This window comes from Globicephala melas, chromosome 1 (genome assembly GCF_963455315.2).
Source record: "Globicephala melas chromosome 1, mGloMel1.2, whole genome shotgun sequence".
Classification (NCBI taxonomy): Eukaryota; Metazoa; Chordata; class Mammalia; order Artiodactyla; family Delphinidae; genus Globicephala; species Globicephala melas.
Window position 1 is genome coordinate 60,939,909 of NC_083314.1, and position 18,375 is coordinate 60,958,283.

Sequence of the window (18,375 nt, forward strand, 5' to 3'; positions counted from 1 at the left end):
TCCTATATGAAGGAATTATCTAAAAAGAACATGACAACTCACCTATATCTATACTGTTCTGAACTGTGCTTTCTGCAGACGTACCTCCCTGAAGTGTTGTCACATCCTCTGATGATTCTTCAGGAGCTTCTGGGAATTCAACCAAATTATCATTAAATCCTAATTTTGTTTTTTAGAAAAATAAACACCAATTGAATACTCCAGCTTTCCTATATATGAGCAGTTCTTAACCCTTTTGGGGTCGTAGAAACTTTTGACACTCAGATAAAAACCTCGCCCTGCCAGTGTAATGCAAATACTATGTATGTACCCACAAAACTGTAAAACGCTATTAGGAAGAAATGTGCAATTGTGCCCACTGCCTCTTCCTAAAGCCTATGTGTGGACCTTCATGAACTCCATGTGAAGAATCTCTGCTTTAGATTAGCCCTCACAACTGACATTTCTCAATCTTGCTTTTTTTTCCTCTAAACTTCAGAGAATCTAAACTTAAAACTGAGTATTTTTCTGCCCTTTTGTCATGCATTTGGTCTAATTTGAACTATCAAGAACAAATAGTAAAGTTAGCCCCACCATAAATTCTGTTTGGCCATTGAAAATACTTATTTCTGGATTTCATTCCAAGACCCATGAAGGATCAGTCTTTTTTGTTCCTAATTGGACATTTGCTTACCAGACAGTCATCTTATACGTACTTTATTCTTGTTAGCTCCGTTATACTGAGGTATGTATTCATTTAATGAAAAACAATTCATTTATTCCTTCATTTATCAAGTATGTACTGAAAATCTACTCTGTTCTAGGCTATACTAACCCCTAAATTTCATTTGATGATCACATAAAACTATTCTAGGAAAGGGTTCTAAAAACATACTCTAAATGGCACTTCTTGTATGAAACAGGATTTACTCATAACCTGTTTAAAGTTTATCCCTTTTTTCCCTCCATAAACCACCTATACTCTTTGAAAAAATCCAGATAGGTACTCTGTATTTCACTGCTAGGTATAAAAATGGTAAAGATAATTCAAACCAACATTTCTATCTAACGTACTGTCAGTACGATGACCATCTATCCTGGCCACTGTGTCCGCAGAGGGGAACTGTGCTTTACTGTGACGCCCCATCTTAAATGCTTAAGGTCCTTATCTTTTGCGTTTGTTATCTGTTTATCAACAGCAGTAACTGGACTATTGCGGCAAAAGTAATTGATTAAAAACAAGAAACAAAACTGTAGCACTGAGGTATCCGAAAAATAGGCAAACATCCAACACTGGGTTTTGTCATGACAAAAACAAAATTAACATCTTACTTGCTTCATTCTCTCCTCCTAATGGTTGCATGGAGCTCTGTGGGACCAAGGATTCCTCCTGACCCTCAGATTTGCAGTGGCTCCCATTTCCTCTAGAACTTGAGGCAGTACTGCTCCTACCATCAAGACAAGATAAGTGATCCCACCAAGAAGTTAATAAACATGAACTTTTAGGATAATTTTTATATTTTACAACTAGAGAAGTTGATCAAAAAACTTGACTACAAATAAAATACAGGATTTATTATTTTAATAGTACTTGAAAAACATCACTTTAGAAAGTCTAGGTGGTTATTCTAATCCACTTTAATATTTAAAAAGAGATTTAAAAATATGAAAGGACCACTTCTTCACTATTTTGATGCTTCTACGATCTGGTATATACTTTTACAAGTCTCTCTATTGAATTTTAACTTAATTATATAATCTCTCTTCTTGTTCTCACTACAGATGGTTCACCACATTCAAATTCTTAATGATTTTATAGACTCTGATCATAGGTCCTTTTAGACTTTGTTGTTCTAGGCTACTTTTAAATTAATACTTGAAAAGAGGCCTGGAAATTTCTTTGGTCTTTGAACTGCCCTCTGTGGACCACTGCCAGTTATAGATTGTTGTTCAAATACGGCAAGTGATTGAGCACCATGGTTTTGTAGAAGGATAATGTTTTCTGTTTTAGTTTTAATACCTACCTGATGATGATCCTAATTCTGTTAAAATTTTTAGCTAGAGCAGAATACCAGACCAATTTAAATAAATAATTTTCAATGAACATTCTGTGACAAATCATGACATATGTGTAAGAAGGGGACTGAGTGGGAAGGAAAATAGAGGAAAATGTATAACAATCTGACTAAGATTAAAATTAAATTCACAGAAATGCAACAATTTCTTAAATATAGTATAGATGTGAACAAGAAAAAGAAATTGAACAGCTACAGTAACTTAAAAAACGTTAATTATAGACAAACAGCAGTGACTCAATAAACAATGCAAATTATCATGGAACTTTTGTCAAAATTTTATAAAAATCTCTTTAGGTTAATTGCAGAAGTCAATTTGATTTTTTTAAAAGGGCATCCATATATAATATAGTTTTAAGAAAAACGTATATCTACATGGGTATATGAGCAGAGAAAAATGTCAGAAAGGATATTCACCAATGTTAAATGTCATCTCAGTAGGATTACTGTAAGTGATTTTTTTCAATTTCTCTCTAGATTCTGATTTTTTTTGCAATGAACACATATTTCTTTTTAGCCAGAAAGAAATGCATAGCAATTTTGGTAAAGAGAAGCCAATGTGATATATAAATCTTTTTTTTTTCCCATTGAGAAAGCTATGATACAGGCTTAAATAAAATGCTCAATGTAGAATAGTTATGATAATTAAAACATTATGGCATTGATGTAGGAATACAGAGCCATTAGTGGAAAAGACAAAGTAATCAAGTAAATACATTTAGCGTGTGTTAATATGGCATTTTAAATCACAGATAAACGACTAGATTGCTCAATAAATGGTACTGGGACAAGGGAAAAGCCATGTAGAAAAATTGAGCTATAAGCTCTACATCATACTTTATGGTAAAATAAATTGTAAAAGGATTAAACATATATTTTTGATATAAAATCACAGAACTATAAGAGGAAAACAAGAAGAAACTTTCCCCCTAATCCTGGGAAGGACAAGGAGTATCAGCTCACAGGCTGAAACCATAAAGCGAAACTACCATAAGTAAACTGAAAGACAAACAACAAACTGGGAAAAATATCTGCAACGAATGAAAGACAAATGATATTACCCTCACTTAATTCTATAATATATAGCTCTTATAAATCAATAAGAAAAAGATAAACACCACAGTAAAAAACTGGGCAAAGGACTTGAAAGGCAATTTATAAAAGATGACTATTGTAGCTAACAATTATTTAAAGCCTATCACGTGCTAAGTGCTATGTACTTTTTCTGCATGTTCTCATTAAATCTTCCCAACAAAGTCTGAGGTAGGTTCTATTAAATATGCCCTTTTTCAGATGAGAAAACTGATACTTAGAGAGGTTCAACAGCTAGTCAGGTTCAGAGCCCAAACTCTTGGTCAGTGTGCTCAATTGCCTTATCTGGATCAAAGAAACTAAAATAAAAGCAAGACACCATGCTGGCATAGATGAAAAAGACTGCATACTCTTTTGAATTTTTTTTTTTTTACAATGAATACAGAATACTTTCATAATCAGAAAAAAGTTAATTACTTTTTTGATAAAGAAATAAGAGAATATAATTCATGGTCAGTTTTTAAAGAAGGAAAAGTAGCATTCAAAAGAAGAGTGGGACTAAAGATGTTTGGTTAAAAAATGTTCAGATGAGATTGTTTGTAAGATATCAGTCCCTTCTGTACAGAAACATGAGAATAGAAAAGACTTAAGAATAACTATGACAATCTTCTGTGATCTTAAATCATGTACTAAGAAAAAGGGCCATAGATATCATTATTTTTAAAAGTTGAGGTCAAACACTAGAGTTCCTAAGGAAATTCTATTAACGGTACCTTCAAATATATATCTAGAATCCAATCTCTTCTGACTACCTCCATTGCTCCTATCCTGGTCCAAGACACCACTACCTCTCACCTTGCTTACTGCCAAAGCCTTTTATCTGGTCTCCCAGCTTCTACCTAAGGCCTATTCTCTACACAGCAACCAGAGATATCCTTTAACCTTTTAAAGACCCTTCTCACTTACCTGGCTGACCTTATCTGCTACTACTCTCTCCTTTGGTCACTCTACTCCAGCTACATTGTTTTTTTTTTTAAAGATCCTTGAACATACTAAGACTGCTTCTGCTTCAGAGCCATTGTACTGGCTTTCTCTCTGCCTAGAATGCTCTTCCCCCAGATATATGCATGGCTCACTCCTTCTTGCCCTTCAAATTGTCCAAATGTCATCTTCTCAATGATGCCTACCCTTTCCCTAGATCTCCCAAACATCTTTACCTGTCTTATTTTCTTTCATAGCACTTAATACCATCAAACATACTACACAATTCACTTATTATGTTTATTGTCTGCCTCCCATACCTAGAATGTAAGCTCCAATAGGGCAGAGATATTTTTGTCTATTTTTTTCATTGATGCATTCCCAGTGTCTAGAACAGTCTTTGGAATGTAGAAAGGTATTCAATAAGATGTGAAAATCCTATTTAATTGAAGCGTTTAATATTTAAAAACACACAGAAACACAAATGGAAACCAGTGAATTGGAATAAATAAATATTATCATATATCAACATATAATTAATTATATATTAATAAACAATATATAACTATATTATATATTATTTATATGCAATATTATATATTATACTAACATAATATATAATAATATACAATTAAATATGTTAATATAATAATATATTAATCATATAGGATAATTAATATATTGGTTATTAAATGATTAATATAATCACCCTGTATTAATCACATATAATTATACTAATATATAATTAATTATATATTAAGAAAGATTGATTATCTATATATTAATTTATATAATAATAGTAATAAATTCAAATACAAAATTTTGGGTGCTGTCTCTCTCACACACAAGGCAATGAGACAGTGGCAAAGAATTTAAGAAGTTCACATAACTAGATTTTTTTTTTAATGTAAGATTTAACTAGATTAAATGAACAATAAATATAATCAGAAATGTCATTAAAAAGAATCTATACAACTATTAAATAAGTTCAAACTCACCAGTAATAAATTAAATAAAAATAATTTAAAAATCAAATATATGTTACAAATAAATGAATATATTGAACATTGGTCTGGAGACAGCAAAACATGTACTTTCATATGCTGCTGGGAGAAATGTAATAACAGATTATCCTTTTGAAAATAATTTTGTAATATCTTTCAATCTAGATATAGTTTATTTCTAGAAAAATATCCCAAATCCATAACCTTAAAGGTAGGAAAAAGCTTGTAAACAAAGATATTCATTATAGTTTTATTTGGTAAAAATAAACAAATAAATTCACTGCCTAATTAAAGGGAAATGGTTAAGTAAAACTATGGTACATCCACTTGATGGAATCTGTTATACAGAAAATAATACTTATGAAAACTAAGTAGTATTGTGGGAATATTTACTATAAAGTTAACTCAAATAAATGCAGGGGAGAACTGAATATATTAGGTATGATTAAAATCATGTTTTAAAACTCAAACCAAAAATATATACGTATATATACACATACACATACCTTTTACATAGGACCAAGACTGCAAAAAGCTCCAAAATGTTAGGTTTATTAATTTTTGCACTGGTGGTCTATTGGTGATTGATTATTTTTATCTTTTGCATTTTCTATCAGAAGAAATATCCCAGGACCAGCAATATTAGTATCACCTGGGAAGTTTTTAGAAATGCAAATTCTCTGACTCCATCTCAAACTCTGAGAGTGGGGTCTAGTAATCTGTGTTTTAACAAGCTCTCCAAGTGATCCTGAAGCACACTAAAGTTTGAGAACCAATGTATTATTGCAAAACAAAGATGATGAAGTGCTAAAAATAATATCTAATACAATCCTACAAAATGGCTAAGAACATCTTCACAAAAATATTAACTTACCATTCATCTGTAAAGTTCAGTTTTATTGTGCTTGTAGTTGTTCCTTCTGTGCTGTAGTGCAAACTTAAAACTGGTTCACCTGTCCCTGGTTTGGGGCTCAGCTTTTCATTATTGTTATCTGAAAATTGTGTTTAAAACATTTGAAAAAAGTCTCTGAAACCAATAAAAAGATGACATTTCCTAAAATTTATAAAACTTAAATTAGGTTGTCCTTGTCATAACTCTTTCTCACATCTGCATGGTTCTCACTTAAAGTTCAAAGCAAGTGTTATAGAAACACTCTATATTTCAAAAGTGGCATTGCATCATTTTCTAGCTTTGTGTACATGACTCCCTTTGATTCAGATGAAAATCACACACATTTGAGAACCATATTTAGTTTTTAGGGAATCAAAGAATATTAACATGCAATGACATACTTTATAAACTTGGTACTTTTATTTAATGGAACGCTCAGGATCTTTTTCTTCAGTTGCTACAGCATCAAGAATAACTATCATTGGCTCCTTCAGAAACACTGAGAAGTAAGATGCAAGGGCTCCAAAAGAAGTTGTTTAGTAAAAACTTTGCTGCAATTAAATGCTATCAAATTCTTTCTGTTCTTTCAAATTCATAGACTTATAATCTAGGGAGGGATTACAGCCTGTACACTATTGGGAAGGAGGCGGGAGAAGAAAATTTATTGTGCTCTGTTATTTTCTAAAACTCTATGTTATAAGATCGTACGTTTTGGTATAATTCCATCCTCTTCTCCTGACTAATCTTGCAAGAACTTTGTTTTCTAAATTATGGAAAGGCAATTCCACCTTAAGAGTCTATAGGTGATAATCATAATATACATCCATCTCAACATATAAAATCTTTGTAAAATGGTAAATAAAAATCAAGAAACTCTACAGAAATGGATACAAACCACTTTGAAGTCACTTCTCCCCTCCCCCCCCAAAAGGAGTACATGGATATTCAAAGACAAATTTGAATAAGGCTTTAAATTTTTTTTCTTTTTATGATGAATAACAGCTTGGGGGATCATTAAAATATATAGGGAATAAAAACTGCTATATAATCAAACATGTAACATTTCTGCCAGTCGCTTGCAGAAAGGAAACTCTTCTGTGTCATAATTGTTTTCTCGATACAAGAAACTCTTCTGTGTCCTAATTGTTTTCTCGATACAAGTTCAAGGACTTGATGTAATAGTACTAAAAATAAGCTTTCTGTCTTGAAAACGGTATCAACAAAAGCATTAACAACTTAATGAAATCAAAATTACTTAGGATTTTTGGTTATTAGGTCCACTTTATATTGCAATGAAGGACATATCTTTTTGCATTCCTCTTGAAGACGGTGGAGCACTTACTAAAAGAGATTCTCATAGAAACTCTGCTCTAGCTTTTATCCTGTGAGAGGACAATTAACAAGACTTAAAAATACAGAACTGTAGCAGAAAGGAAAAAGGATTCTCCCCAAGAGATGAGAAGCCAAGCTGATAAAACTCAGGATTATCAATTCTTACGTCTTCACTTCTAACTCCTGAGAAATCCTCTCCTATAACATTAATTACTATTTGAAAATAATAGTATGAATCAATTATAAAGCTGGCCTACCAACTGACAAATTCACTTTGTTTCTGTACTACTTTTGTTATGATTATGTCCTTGATATAAACAGCTGCTGGAAAAAGAATTAACAATCCATTATGACTTTCGAAGATTCAATATTACATTCAATGTTTTAGAGGACGTATTTTACCAAATGGCATTCTGATAAAATAACCAAACTAACATATTTTAACTTACATAAAATGATCAAGAACACGACTTTTTTTTTTTTTTTTTTTGGCCACGCCGCATGATTTGTGGGATCTTAGTTCCCCAACTGGGGACTGAAGCTGATCCCTCGGCAGTGAATGCCAGAGTCCTAACCACTGGACCACCAGGGAATTCCTGAATGGGATTTTTAAAATATCTGTCCTATCCTTGACAATCTTTGAAAAATGTGCTGTTAGTCATTTGTCCACATACAGTTTTCCCTTATTCTTTAGTTATGTTGCTAAAATTTCTGTCCCACTGCTGCCCAAACCACAGTCATCCTTAGGGATCTGGAATTGGTGAAGATAGCTGAAAGACTGAATGAATGATCAAGGAAACTAAGAGGTAGAGCTGGGGCTACTTCTTTCATTATCTCTCACAACATTTTGTTAAGTGTTTTGCTATTATTTTTCTTTTAAAGTAGAGAAGAAATAGGGGGGGAAAAAGCAGGTGTGAGAGAATTGTAGGATTAAATTTCATAGATCTACCTTGATTATGGGAGCATAAGTTTTAAGAAGCCATTTAACACCTGAAACTAACAAACACAACACTGTAAATCAACTATACTCCAACAAAAATTTAAAAAAAGAAGCCATTTAAATGCTGTATCAAAACTTCCTTTTTGAGTAAAATTAGAGGCAGCTATAGATATTTGCATGCTATGACTAAAGGAATATAGTAGACAAATAGCTAGCTGTTAAGAGGTCAAAATGGTGTAGAAAATATCTACCAACCTCCAAGAGCACCCCCAACCTCCAAAAGCAAGAAGCTTCCTGAGATGATCAATGTTAATTCAAACCTTCTTCTTAGGTTATCTACTACCAAGTTATTATTTAATCTCTCTGGAATATAGTAAAAATCATGTAAAACACAGTAATAGTACTCATTTAATTTATAAAGTGACTATAGTTGACAGAATTTGTTCATTTAAGTTGTCAATGAAGTCATCAGCCTGGAGTAAAACTGGCCCATCACATTATTTCTGTTAGCAACAAATACTTCAGACCCCTAGTCTAGTTATCTCCTTGTAGACTGCATATAAATAATGTCTCTGGCAGAAACACTATGCAGTGTAGAACATGGTTTCTTCAACTGAGGCATTAATGGAAGTGTATAACCGAGGTTTAAAAATCCATTTCCTAGCCTTGTTCCATTCTACTCTTCCTAGTTTAATACTCCTCTTCTTGACCATATACAACCTATCAAATTAAATTTTCTTGGAAATGTAGATCACTGGTTTACTAGTAAATTAATTAACAAATTGTTTCTGATAAAGTGCATATTTTAAGTTAAAAAGGTCTATAAAAAATCTACGTTAAAGAACTAAAAAATAAATTTTATTATTACTTTATTTGAAGAAATATTTGTAACCATTTTAATTTTCCATAACTTGCTCTGTGTGTTAAAAGTTGGATTAGCAAACACATTCTAAAAACTGTATTATCCAAAGCCTTACTTATATAATGCACAGAAATATATTAATATTACTGAAATATTTTGCTTAACAAGCAGAGATTTTAATTTAACAGCCTTAGGGTTTAGAACTTCACCAAACCCAATGACTTTATGTAGAACGCACAATCATAACAATAACCAAAATTTCTTGAACATTACTATGTCCCAGGATATATATGTATCCTTTGTTAAATCTCTGTAGCACATATTTTAATCTCCATTTTATAGATGATGAAATGATAATGAGCTACATTCTTTTTCTCTAGTAACCTAAGTTTCTTTCTATATGAAGTTGCTACTTACTATACTATCTTGGAAATAATTTGAATACTCAGTAGAAAATAAGATTCCTTAAATAAATATTTTAATTAAGAAATATCAACTGCTGGTATTGTTATCTCTCAGAAGTGATGCATAATTCATAACAGCAACTTTAACTGATAAAAGTTCTGGTAGTCCAAACTGTCACTTTGGTATCAGAGTATTGGAAAACTACACTGTATCTTTTCCAGGGCACTGAAAGACTGAACTATTTCTTCTCACTCTAAAAACATTATAGGAGAATAAAATTAATTGTGGTGCACTCAGCACAAGGACAGTGTAGTGGGGGGGAAAAATCAGTTTTAACTTGTTCAACACTGCTAAGATGGCCATATATATTGCTTTGTAGTTTAATTATTAAAAACAACTGATGATGTTAGTAGCTTAGAGCAGTCTCTATCCAGGCAAATGACCAGCCATTAAAATACATGCTTTAGGGCTTCCCTGGTGGTGCAGTGGTTGAGAGTCCGCCTGCCGATGCAGGGGACACGGGTTTGTGCCCCGGTCCAGGAAGATCCCACATGCTGTGGAGTGGCTGGGCCCGTGAGCCATGGCCGCTGAGCCTGCGCATACGGAGCCTGTGCTCCGCAATGGGAGAGGCCAGAACAGTGAGAGGCCCGCGTATCGCAAAAACAAACACAAAAACAAAAAAAAACATGCTTTAGCAAGCACAGTCATAACCACATAAAAATCAAGACAATATCCTGTAAAAGAGTTTTTGGAGTTAGAAGTGAATAGTCAGTAACATAAGATTCTGGGAAGCAAATTTAAGAGCTCCTTTCCCAAAAGAGCCCTTTCAGATTAATGCATTGGCTCAGAAAAAAATCTCAGAATGGGCTGGAATACAATTTGAAAGCAACTTCTTTGAACTTTAATTAGGTATCTTTCAAGCTTTGATTCACAGTAAGAACCACAAATAAACTTTTTTTTGGTTAATACACATATTTTCAAACCATTCAATCTGTGCATTTCAACTATGAAATTAATCATTTGTGGTTCTAAAAAAACATGCTGAAAGTAGTAATAAAATATGCTATCTTGGTAACTAGGTTTGTATATCATCTAAATATTGATATGGATGTTTGGTGTTTTAGCTAGGATATCCCTGGCGGCCCATCCTATGTGTAAATTTAAACAAAGTTATCAAAATGATGATAATTAAGTAGCATATGGCCACAATAATTTGTTTAGAACCACTATGCCCAACATTTTCTCTGCTGCTGGGTCACCATTCTAACTGTACAATCATCCATTAATCACCTACAGTAGCTTAGATATCCTGTGGATCATATAGAAATAATATATTCTTTGCCTCAGGGATTTTCTATTGCACAAGGAACTTGTCAATATTTTTCCTTCAATTTTGCCAAATGTTTAAAATAAAAATCAATCTAAAAGGAAACAAAATATATGATGAAATCCTCTGAAAAAGCACTGACATAGCAATGATAAAGCTCAACTATCTCCGCAAATTTTGCACCCCAACTTGCTTGGCATACATAGAAGAAAAGGCAAATTTCTCAAGTATAATTTCTAGGCCAATGCAAACTTTCCAATTTTATAGGTCAGGAACCTGTAACTTTTCTGCATACCTCAGACTACTGGATATCCAGGTCTTCCAATCATTTGTATAAGGAAGCATATTCTGATTCAAAGTGCAGAAACTGTTTCTAGGAGTAGATTCTAAACAGAGAACTCCTATCCACCACATAGGTGACTGTGAAGCAAGGCTTTTATTCTAAAATTGAGTGTTCTCACTAGTGCAATCTGACTTTACCCAGAAATTAACAATAGTTAATTATGAAAGCCAAAAACAAAGTGCAACTTTAATACTGATATTTACTAGGAAATCTCTCCTATGTAATCTTTTGGAAATAATACCCTAGTCAAATTTTCTTCCTGACAATCAAAACTCAACCTGTGTATCAATGACAATAATTTTAATCCAATACCTTTTTTCATGACATAACACAGAAATGTGCATTGAACTTAAACGTGGGGTTGGGATACATACAGACTCAGACTGTGCCTGGTTCCATTTTCTCTCTAATATTTAAAATGTATGGATTGAAATGTAGTAGTCATTTTACCTATGCTACCTAGGCTTTCTTTCCCTGTACTTCAGAACTGCTAGTCTTATACCCCTCTGTTCATAAAAGTCTTCTATTCCTAGTTCACTTTCAGTTTGGAGGGAGAACACATAGAAAATAAGTAAAAATGTGTACCCCATGTGGCACATAAACCCTGCCAAAATTCTCATCCAAGATTTTTCTTTTTATGACTGTTTCCTCACCTATATTCTCTATTAAAAAATCAAACCTGTCTGTCATACTCTGATTGAATAAATGTGACTTCCAGATGAAAAAATGTGACAAAATGTGACTTCCAGATGAAAATGAACGAATGAGGTAGACAGCTTAGAACACTGTCTTTAACCACTTTCCCCTCCAGCTACTGTCCTCCTTGCTTATCGTTTTGAAGTACTTTTCTTAATTCTCATCTCCATTGAGAAGTACTTTTCATCTTCTCCTACTCTACTCTGGCCCCTATCAGCCAGGTGAAACTGCCCTCACTAATGAGATTGATCACCTCCGTGTTGATTAATCTAGTGGAGACTTTTTAGAACCCATTTATATTTGGCCTCTCAGCAGCAAACAGACAACTCTCTTGGATTTGAAAATTTCTCTTCTTTTGATCTCATGACATCACACTGTTCTACTTTACCTATTACCTCTCAATGTGGTTGCTACTTCTCCATCCCCTTTATCAGCTCTCCTCTAGCAAAATTTTAATTCTGGAATTTTTTCTGATTTTTTTTGAGATGTTTTAGATGTCTCACTTTTTACTTTCATCCTAGATGATTTCATCTACTTTCATACCTTCAATTATCATCTACATGCAGAAAATTCTCCAATTTACTTCTCTAGCTCTGCCATCTTTGCTAAATGCCACAACGATACAATCAACTGCCCAACAGACTTTCCTACTTGGATGCCTCACACAGATAACTCAAATCAACATATTCAAACTAAGTTTGTGATCTCCACCTCCTTCTACATATCCTCTCCCATATATTCTTCCTTTTCCAGGGTCACCTGTTTCAGGAAGTAGCCAATCAATTGTACTCAGTCAAAACTTGGGAGTTACCCTTGCAGCCCTAGAAATGTCACCTGCTAGTCTCTATTATTACCTTTCCCAAACCACCACAAATAAATGTATAATCTAAGTCAAAACACTGCATTTACTGTATAAAAACAGATTTAAGGGCTTCCCTGGTGGCGCAGTGGTTAAGAGTCCGCCTGCCGATGCAGGGGACGCGGGTTCGTGCCCCGGTCCGGGGGAATCCCGCATGCCGCGGAGTGGCTGGGCCCGTGAGTCATGGCCGCTGAGCCTGCGCGTCCGGAGCCTGTGCTCCGCAGCGGGAGAGACCACAACTGTGAGAGGGCCGCGTACCGCAAAAAAACAAAACAAAACAAAAAACAAAAACAGATTTAAGACACACCCTGACCCTGCTCTCTCCAAGCAGATTGCCATTGCTAAACCACCCCCCCACATAGAAATTCCAGAGTTGTTACTGCAATTTATACTCTGGACTCCTCCTCAATCCTTTGCCTCGTTCATCAAATCCCACGTACTCTACATTTGAAATATGTCATGAATCTCTTTACATCTCTACCTTACTTCTATCATCAGGTCAAAATCCTTCTTACCAGAAGAACCACCTAAGTGATTTATTAGTCTCTAACCAATTTTTCATACTCTATTCAGAACAAACCAGATCAGGCCATGTTCCCTATTTTAAATCCTTCATTGGTTTCCTACTGTTCCTAAATTAAAATCTAAAACCTTAAAAAAGTCTAAAAGGTCCTTCTCAATCTGGACTCTACCTATCTCTTGAAGCCAGAGCAAACGCCAGCCATACTGGGACTCCTCTAGTCATTCTAATGTGATTATCTCAGAGCCTCTGCACACGCTATTCATGATCCCCTTTCCTCCCTCTCCTTGACCTAACTTACTCATACTCATCTTTCAGATTGCAGCTAAAATGTCTCATCCTCAGGAATGCCTTATTTGGCCCCCTACCAGAAGAGACAGACACATTCATATGCTCCCCACTGAACCTTACTTCCTCTTTTATAACACTTAGGACACTTGTATTTATTTTTCTCATCACCTGTCTTTACTGTTAGATGAAGCAAAGGACAGTGGTTATGATCACAGACACTGGAACCAGGCTGCTTGGATTTGAATCACATCTCTAACACAGACACACAGTGTGTGACCTTGGACAAGTTTCTTAACCTCTCTTTACCTCAGTTTCCTCATCTGAAAATGGGGATAATAATGGTACCTGTTGTATACGGCTTTGGTGAGGATTAAGTAAATAAACATATAAAAATTGCTCAAAGTAATGTTTGGCACAAAGAAAATGTAATGTAAGTGTCTATGTTGTTATTATTATGGTTAATCAACTCTATTATTATTATCATTATTATTATTATTAATCAACTCTGTTCCAAGCACAGGGAGCATTAGCTTTATTCATTCATGCAAACTGGTGCCAAGCCCAGTATTTGCTACAAGGTAACAGGCATTTAATATGAGTTGAATTAATGAAACAGATATACAAATATGGCTCTACCACTTATTTTACTTGTCTTTACATATTTCTTGGAGTCTTGGTTTCTTCACCAGTAAAATGAGGATTACATTAGTATTCACCTCATTAAATTACAACAAATGAGATAATACATACAAAATTCTTAACACAGTGCCAGTTACATATTAAAAACTCAATAAATGTCAGTTATTTTTATCGTAGACAATTCTGAGTTAGAAAACAATGTAACTAGAAATATAGATATTGATTTGGTTAGCAGGAGAGTAGAACAAGTAAGCATATGCAATAAAAATTAAATAGTGTTTAACTTCCAAAAGATGAAATACATCACTAACTTTAAGAACCTAGACTAGTAGTTGGGGAAAAGGGGATTAGCTACTTCATTCTAAGCAACTGAGTGATAACTAGTTCTAAGGAATATTAAAAAAATCTAAATGAAGTCTGATTTCACTAACTTTATTTTCTAGAATTTAAAGTATGACATATACAGAGGTAGTCCAGTGTGATGAATACTGAACTTATCTGTCCCACTAATACAGCAGTCTTCAATCATTTGATATTTATTTAATAAAAATCAGAGTTGTCAAAGTACATTTAATGGCAATTTAAAATATTGCTTGATGTACTATCATCAAGATGATATTATTGAAATAAAATTTCAACTTGGTGACAGTATATAATCTTTTTTTTTTTTTTTTTTTTTTTTTTGCGGTATGCAGGCCTCTCACTGTTGTGGCCTCTCCCGTTGCGGAGCAGGGGCTCCGGACACGCAGGCTCAGCGGCCATGGCTCACGGGCCCAGCTGCTCCACGGCATGTGGGATCTTCCCGGACCGGGGCACGAACCCGTGTCTCCTGCATCGGCAGGCGGACTCTCAACCACTGCGCCACCAGGGAAGCCCAGTATATAATCTTAAGGGAATAATACTTAATGCAAGACAGGTCCAGTTTTTCCATTCCCAATCTACCCTAGTAGATTTAGTAAAATCTGTTTCACTGCTTTCTGATCATCCACAAGTCTCTTTCTGTGAGTAAACATATTATTAATGTCAAAAGAAGTCTGTTTATATAAAATAATGGACAATTAGCATTTATGTTTCTAATGCCTACAAATTAGCATTTTTATTTCTTTAAATCTAGAGTAGAAAATGAGTGTCTGACAGATGCACAATTGCCTATAGGTGTAAGTTTCAAATTTAATGGCATTATCAACTTCCACTTAATGATTATCACTGTAAAATGAATATAAAGTAACTTGCTATAGTCATGGCCAAAATTTAAAACTCAGGCAAAATTAATTCCTCATATCCTCTCAAAAATTAAATGTTAAGATTATGGGTTTCTTTTGTTATTGTTGTTATTGTTAATAAAAGAAGGGGGAATTTCTGGCCTAAATATTTTTAACGGGACAAATTTGTTAGTTTTAGTAAGAGGCAAGAGAAATAGGTCCAAAGAGGATTTTCCCCCTTAAAATATACTGGTTATAACAGAGATATAAATAAAAGGAAAATCAAAACTACTTATTAAAATATATTGTTCAAACCAAACAAAATGCATGACAGATATAACTGTGCTTATTCAAATACTTTCTAATTAGCACAGAAGGGCTGTCAATGTGTGTACCCACAGCCCTAAATTTGGAGAGTAGCTCAAAGTATTTTATCACAGGATAAAAACAATGTGCATGCTGTACACTTATTTCCCTATCATTTATTTCTTATTTCCCTATCATTTATTTCTTTAAAAACTATTTTGATAAAAGAAAATAAAAACTATTGAGGCAACCAGGCAGCTGCATTTATGGCCTTAAGGTTTACATTAAATATATTAGACAAAGTGTGGTGCTTTTTAAAAAAATTCAAGATAAATAAGCAAAAACACTGTTTGCAATCAACCAGTTCAAGAATGTGTATATAATTGTTGAAAGAAAAGAAATCTTTTCAATGAAACAAGTCAATTACAATTTAAAAAATTTTATTAGTAACATTTTTAGCCTAGTAATACCTCAAAATAAAGAAAATCTAGGACTTCCCTGGTGGCACAGTGGTTAAGAATCCGCCTGCCAATGCAGGGGACAGGTTCTATCCCTGGTCCAGGAAGATCCCACATGCCACGGAGCAACTAAGCCTGTGCGCCACAACTACTGAGCCTGTGCTCTAGAGCCCATGAGCCACAACTACTGAGCCTGCGAGCCACAACTACTGAAGCCCGCTCGCCGAGAGCCCGTGCTCCACAAAAGAGAAGCCACCGCAATGAGAAGACATCGCACCGCAACGAAAAGCAGATCCCGCTCGCCGCAACTACAGAAAACCCCGCACGCAGCAACGAAGACCCAACACAGCCAAAAAATAAATCAAAAAAAAAAAAGAAAGAAAATCTATGAAGTACTATGGGAAATTAAATTAAGCAACATGTAAAAGCACCTGGACAGCTGGAAGATGAATACTGTCAGGTAAATATAAAACTGAATTATCAATTAAAAAATATATTAGTGTCTTTTAAAAGTATGAAAAAGACATTTAAAATATGCTTAAAATAATCATTAGAGATATATTCAGGGAAAAACTTATTAAATGTACTACTTTTTCCATTCTACAGGGTAAAATAGAGAACAAGGGTCTTGACAAAGATTAAAACTTGAAATAATAGCCTATCTGGGGACATCAACTATTCACTATACCTTTAACCTCTTCTACGAAGATTCTTTCTTATTTTATAAACATGCTCAGTTTTGAAATTGTAACTCCCTCCCAGACATTACCTTTTCTCTATCTTTTCATTCTTAATTGAGCTTATTGAAAGTCATCTACATACCAATGTGTCCACTTTTTTAAAGAAATCTTTCTCCTCAAACCACTGCTATCTGGCTTTTGCCTCCACATATAACTGCAGTGCCGAAGCAGTCAGTAACCCACATAGTGCCAAATTCAAAAACATTTCTCTGTCTTTTCACTGCTTCACAATGCACTACTGACCAGTTCCTCCTTGAACTTTTCTTTTCTCCTGACGTTGGTTATAGCATTCTTTCTGCCCTATTTCTCTGATCATTCCTTTTCTGTCTCCTTAGTCAGATACTTTTCTCTGCTTCCTCCCTGTAGCATAGACTTTCCTCTTTTCCTAGACAATTTTATCTACTCTCGTGGTTTCAACTGTCATCTGTAAATTGACGATTCCTAATTTTTATCTCCATCTCAGGCTTCTCTGTTGACTTCCAGAAACATATCATATCTCCATCCAACTGTCTATGATATTTCTCCATTTGGATGTCCAAAGGTACTTCAAACTCAACATATCAAGAAAATCGCATGTACCTTTTCCCCCCTATAACTGGCTGTTTCTCCTGAAATCCCTATCTTGGTTCAGTATTACTATCTATCACCCTATCAAGACACCTGGATATCATTCTCTCATTTTTAATAACTAATCAGTCTCAAAGTCCCATCAATTCTAGCTCTTAAATATTTTTTAAAACCTGTCTATTCTTCTCATTTCCCACTGCTATCACCTTAGATTGGACCCCTCATCATCTCTCACCTGGCCTACTGCAATAGCCTCTTATGTAGTCTTGCTGTTTTCAATTTTATTCCCTTCCAATCAGGCATCTATAAAGCTGCCAAAATGATCTAAGACATAAATCTGGTCATGTTTCTCCCAAGCTGGAATAATTTCTATAGCATCCCACTGCTTAAAGAATTGATTTACTCATTCATTCAGCAAATATTTACTGTTTAATGAAAACAGATATGATGTTAGGCACTGAATATATTATAGTGAATGAAAACATTTAGAGAACACGGAGAAAGATAGGCAGTTAAACAAACAATCCCTTAAATAAACGTATGATTACAAATTTTGACAAATGCAACGAAGGAATATAGCAGGTCACAAAGAGAAAAAGAGGGGAGAACTATTTCAGATTAGAATGTCATATTATTTTTGGGAAAGTAATATCTAAGTGAGTTTTGATGAGTACAAGTTGCTAAAGGGAAAAGCATTTTTGGTAGAGGGAATACCATATACAAGAGATTTGAGAGGGAAACGAGCTTAGAGTGTTAGAAAAATTGAAAGAAGGCTTAATTGGCAAGAGCTTAGTGAGTGAGGGAAGGGGCCAGGTCATGTACAGCTCTGCAAGCCAAGTGGTATGGATTTAGATTGCCTAAGGGCAAATGCACACAGTTTAAAAGTTTTAGGCAGATGAAAGACATGATTAGATGTACATTTTTA

General features: G+C 34.3%; 1 protein-coding gene across 5 annotated transcripts in view; it reads right to left on the bottom strand.

The window, feature by feature from the left end:
- Positions 1–18,375, bottom strand: part of DCAF6 (DDB1 and CUL4 associated factor 6) — a 173,967-nt gene that overhangs the window by 45,092 nt on the left and 110,500 nt on the right. For all 5 annotated transcript variants that reach the window (XM_030875551.3, XM_030875554.3, XM_030875555.3 and 2 more), the window contains 3 exons: positions 5,946–6,063; positions 1,312–1,427; positions 43–129 (listed from right to left, as the gene is read on the bottom strand). In XM_030875551.3, coding sequence (XP_030731411.1) covers positions 43–129; positions 1,312–1,427; positions 5,946–6,063 — 321 coding nt within the window. The remainder of the gene's footprint in view (positions 1–42; positions 130–1,311; positions 1,428–5,945; positions 6,064–18,375) is intronic.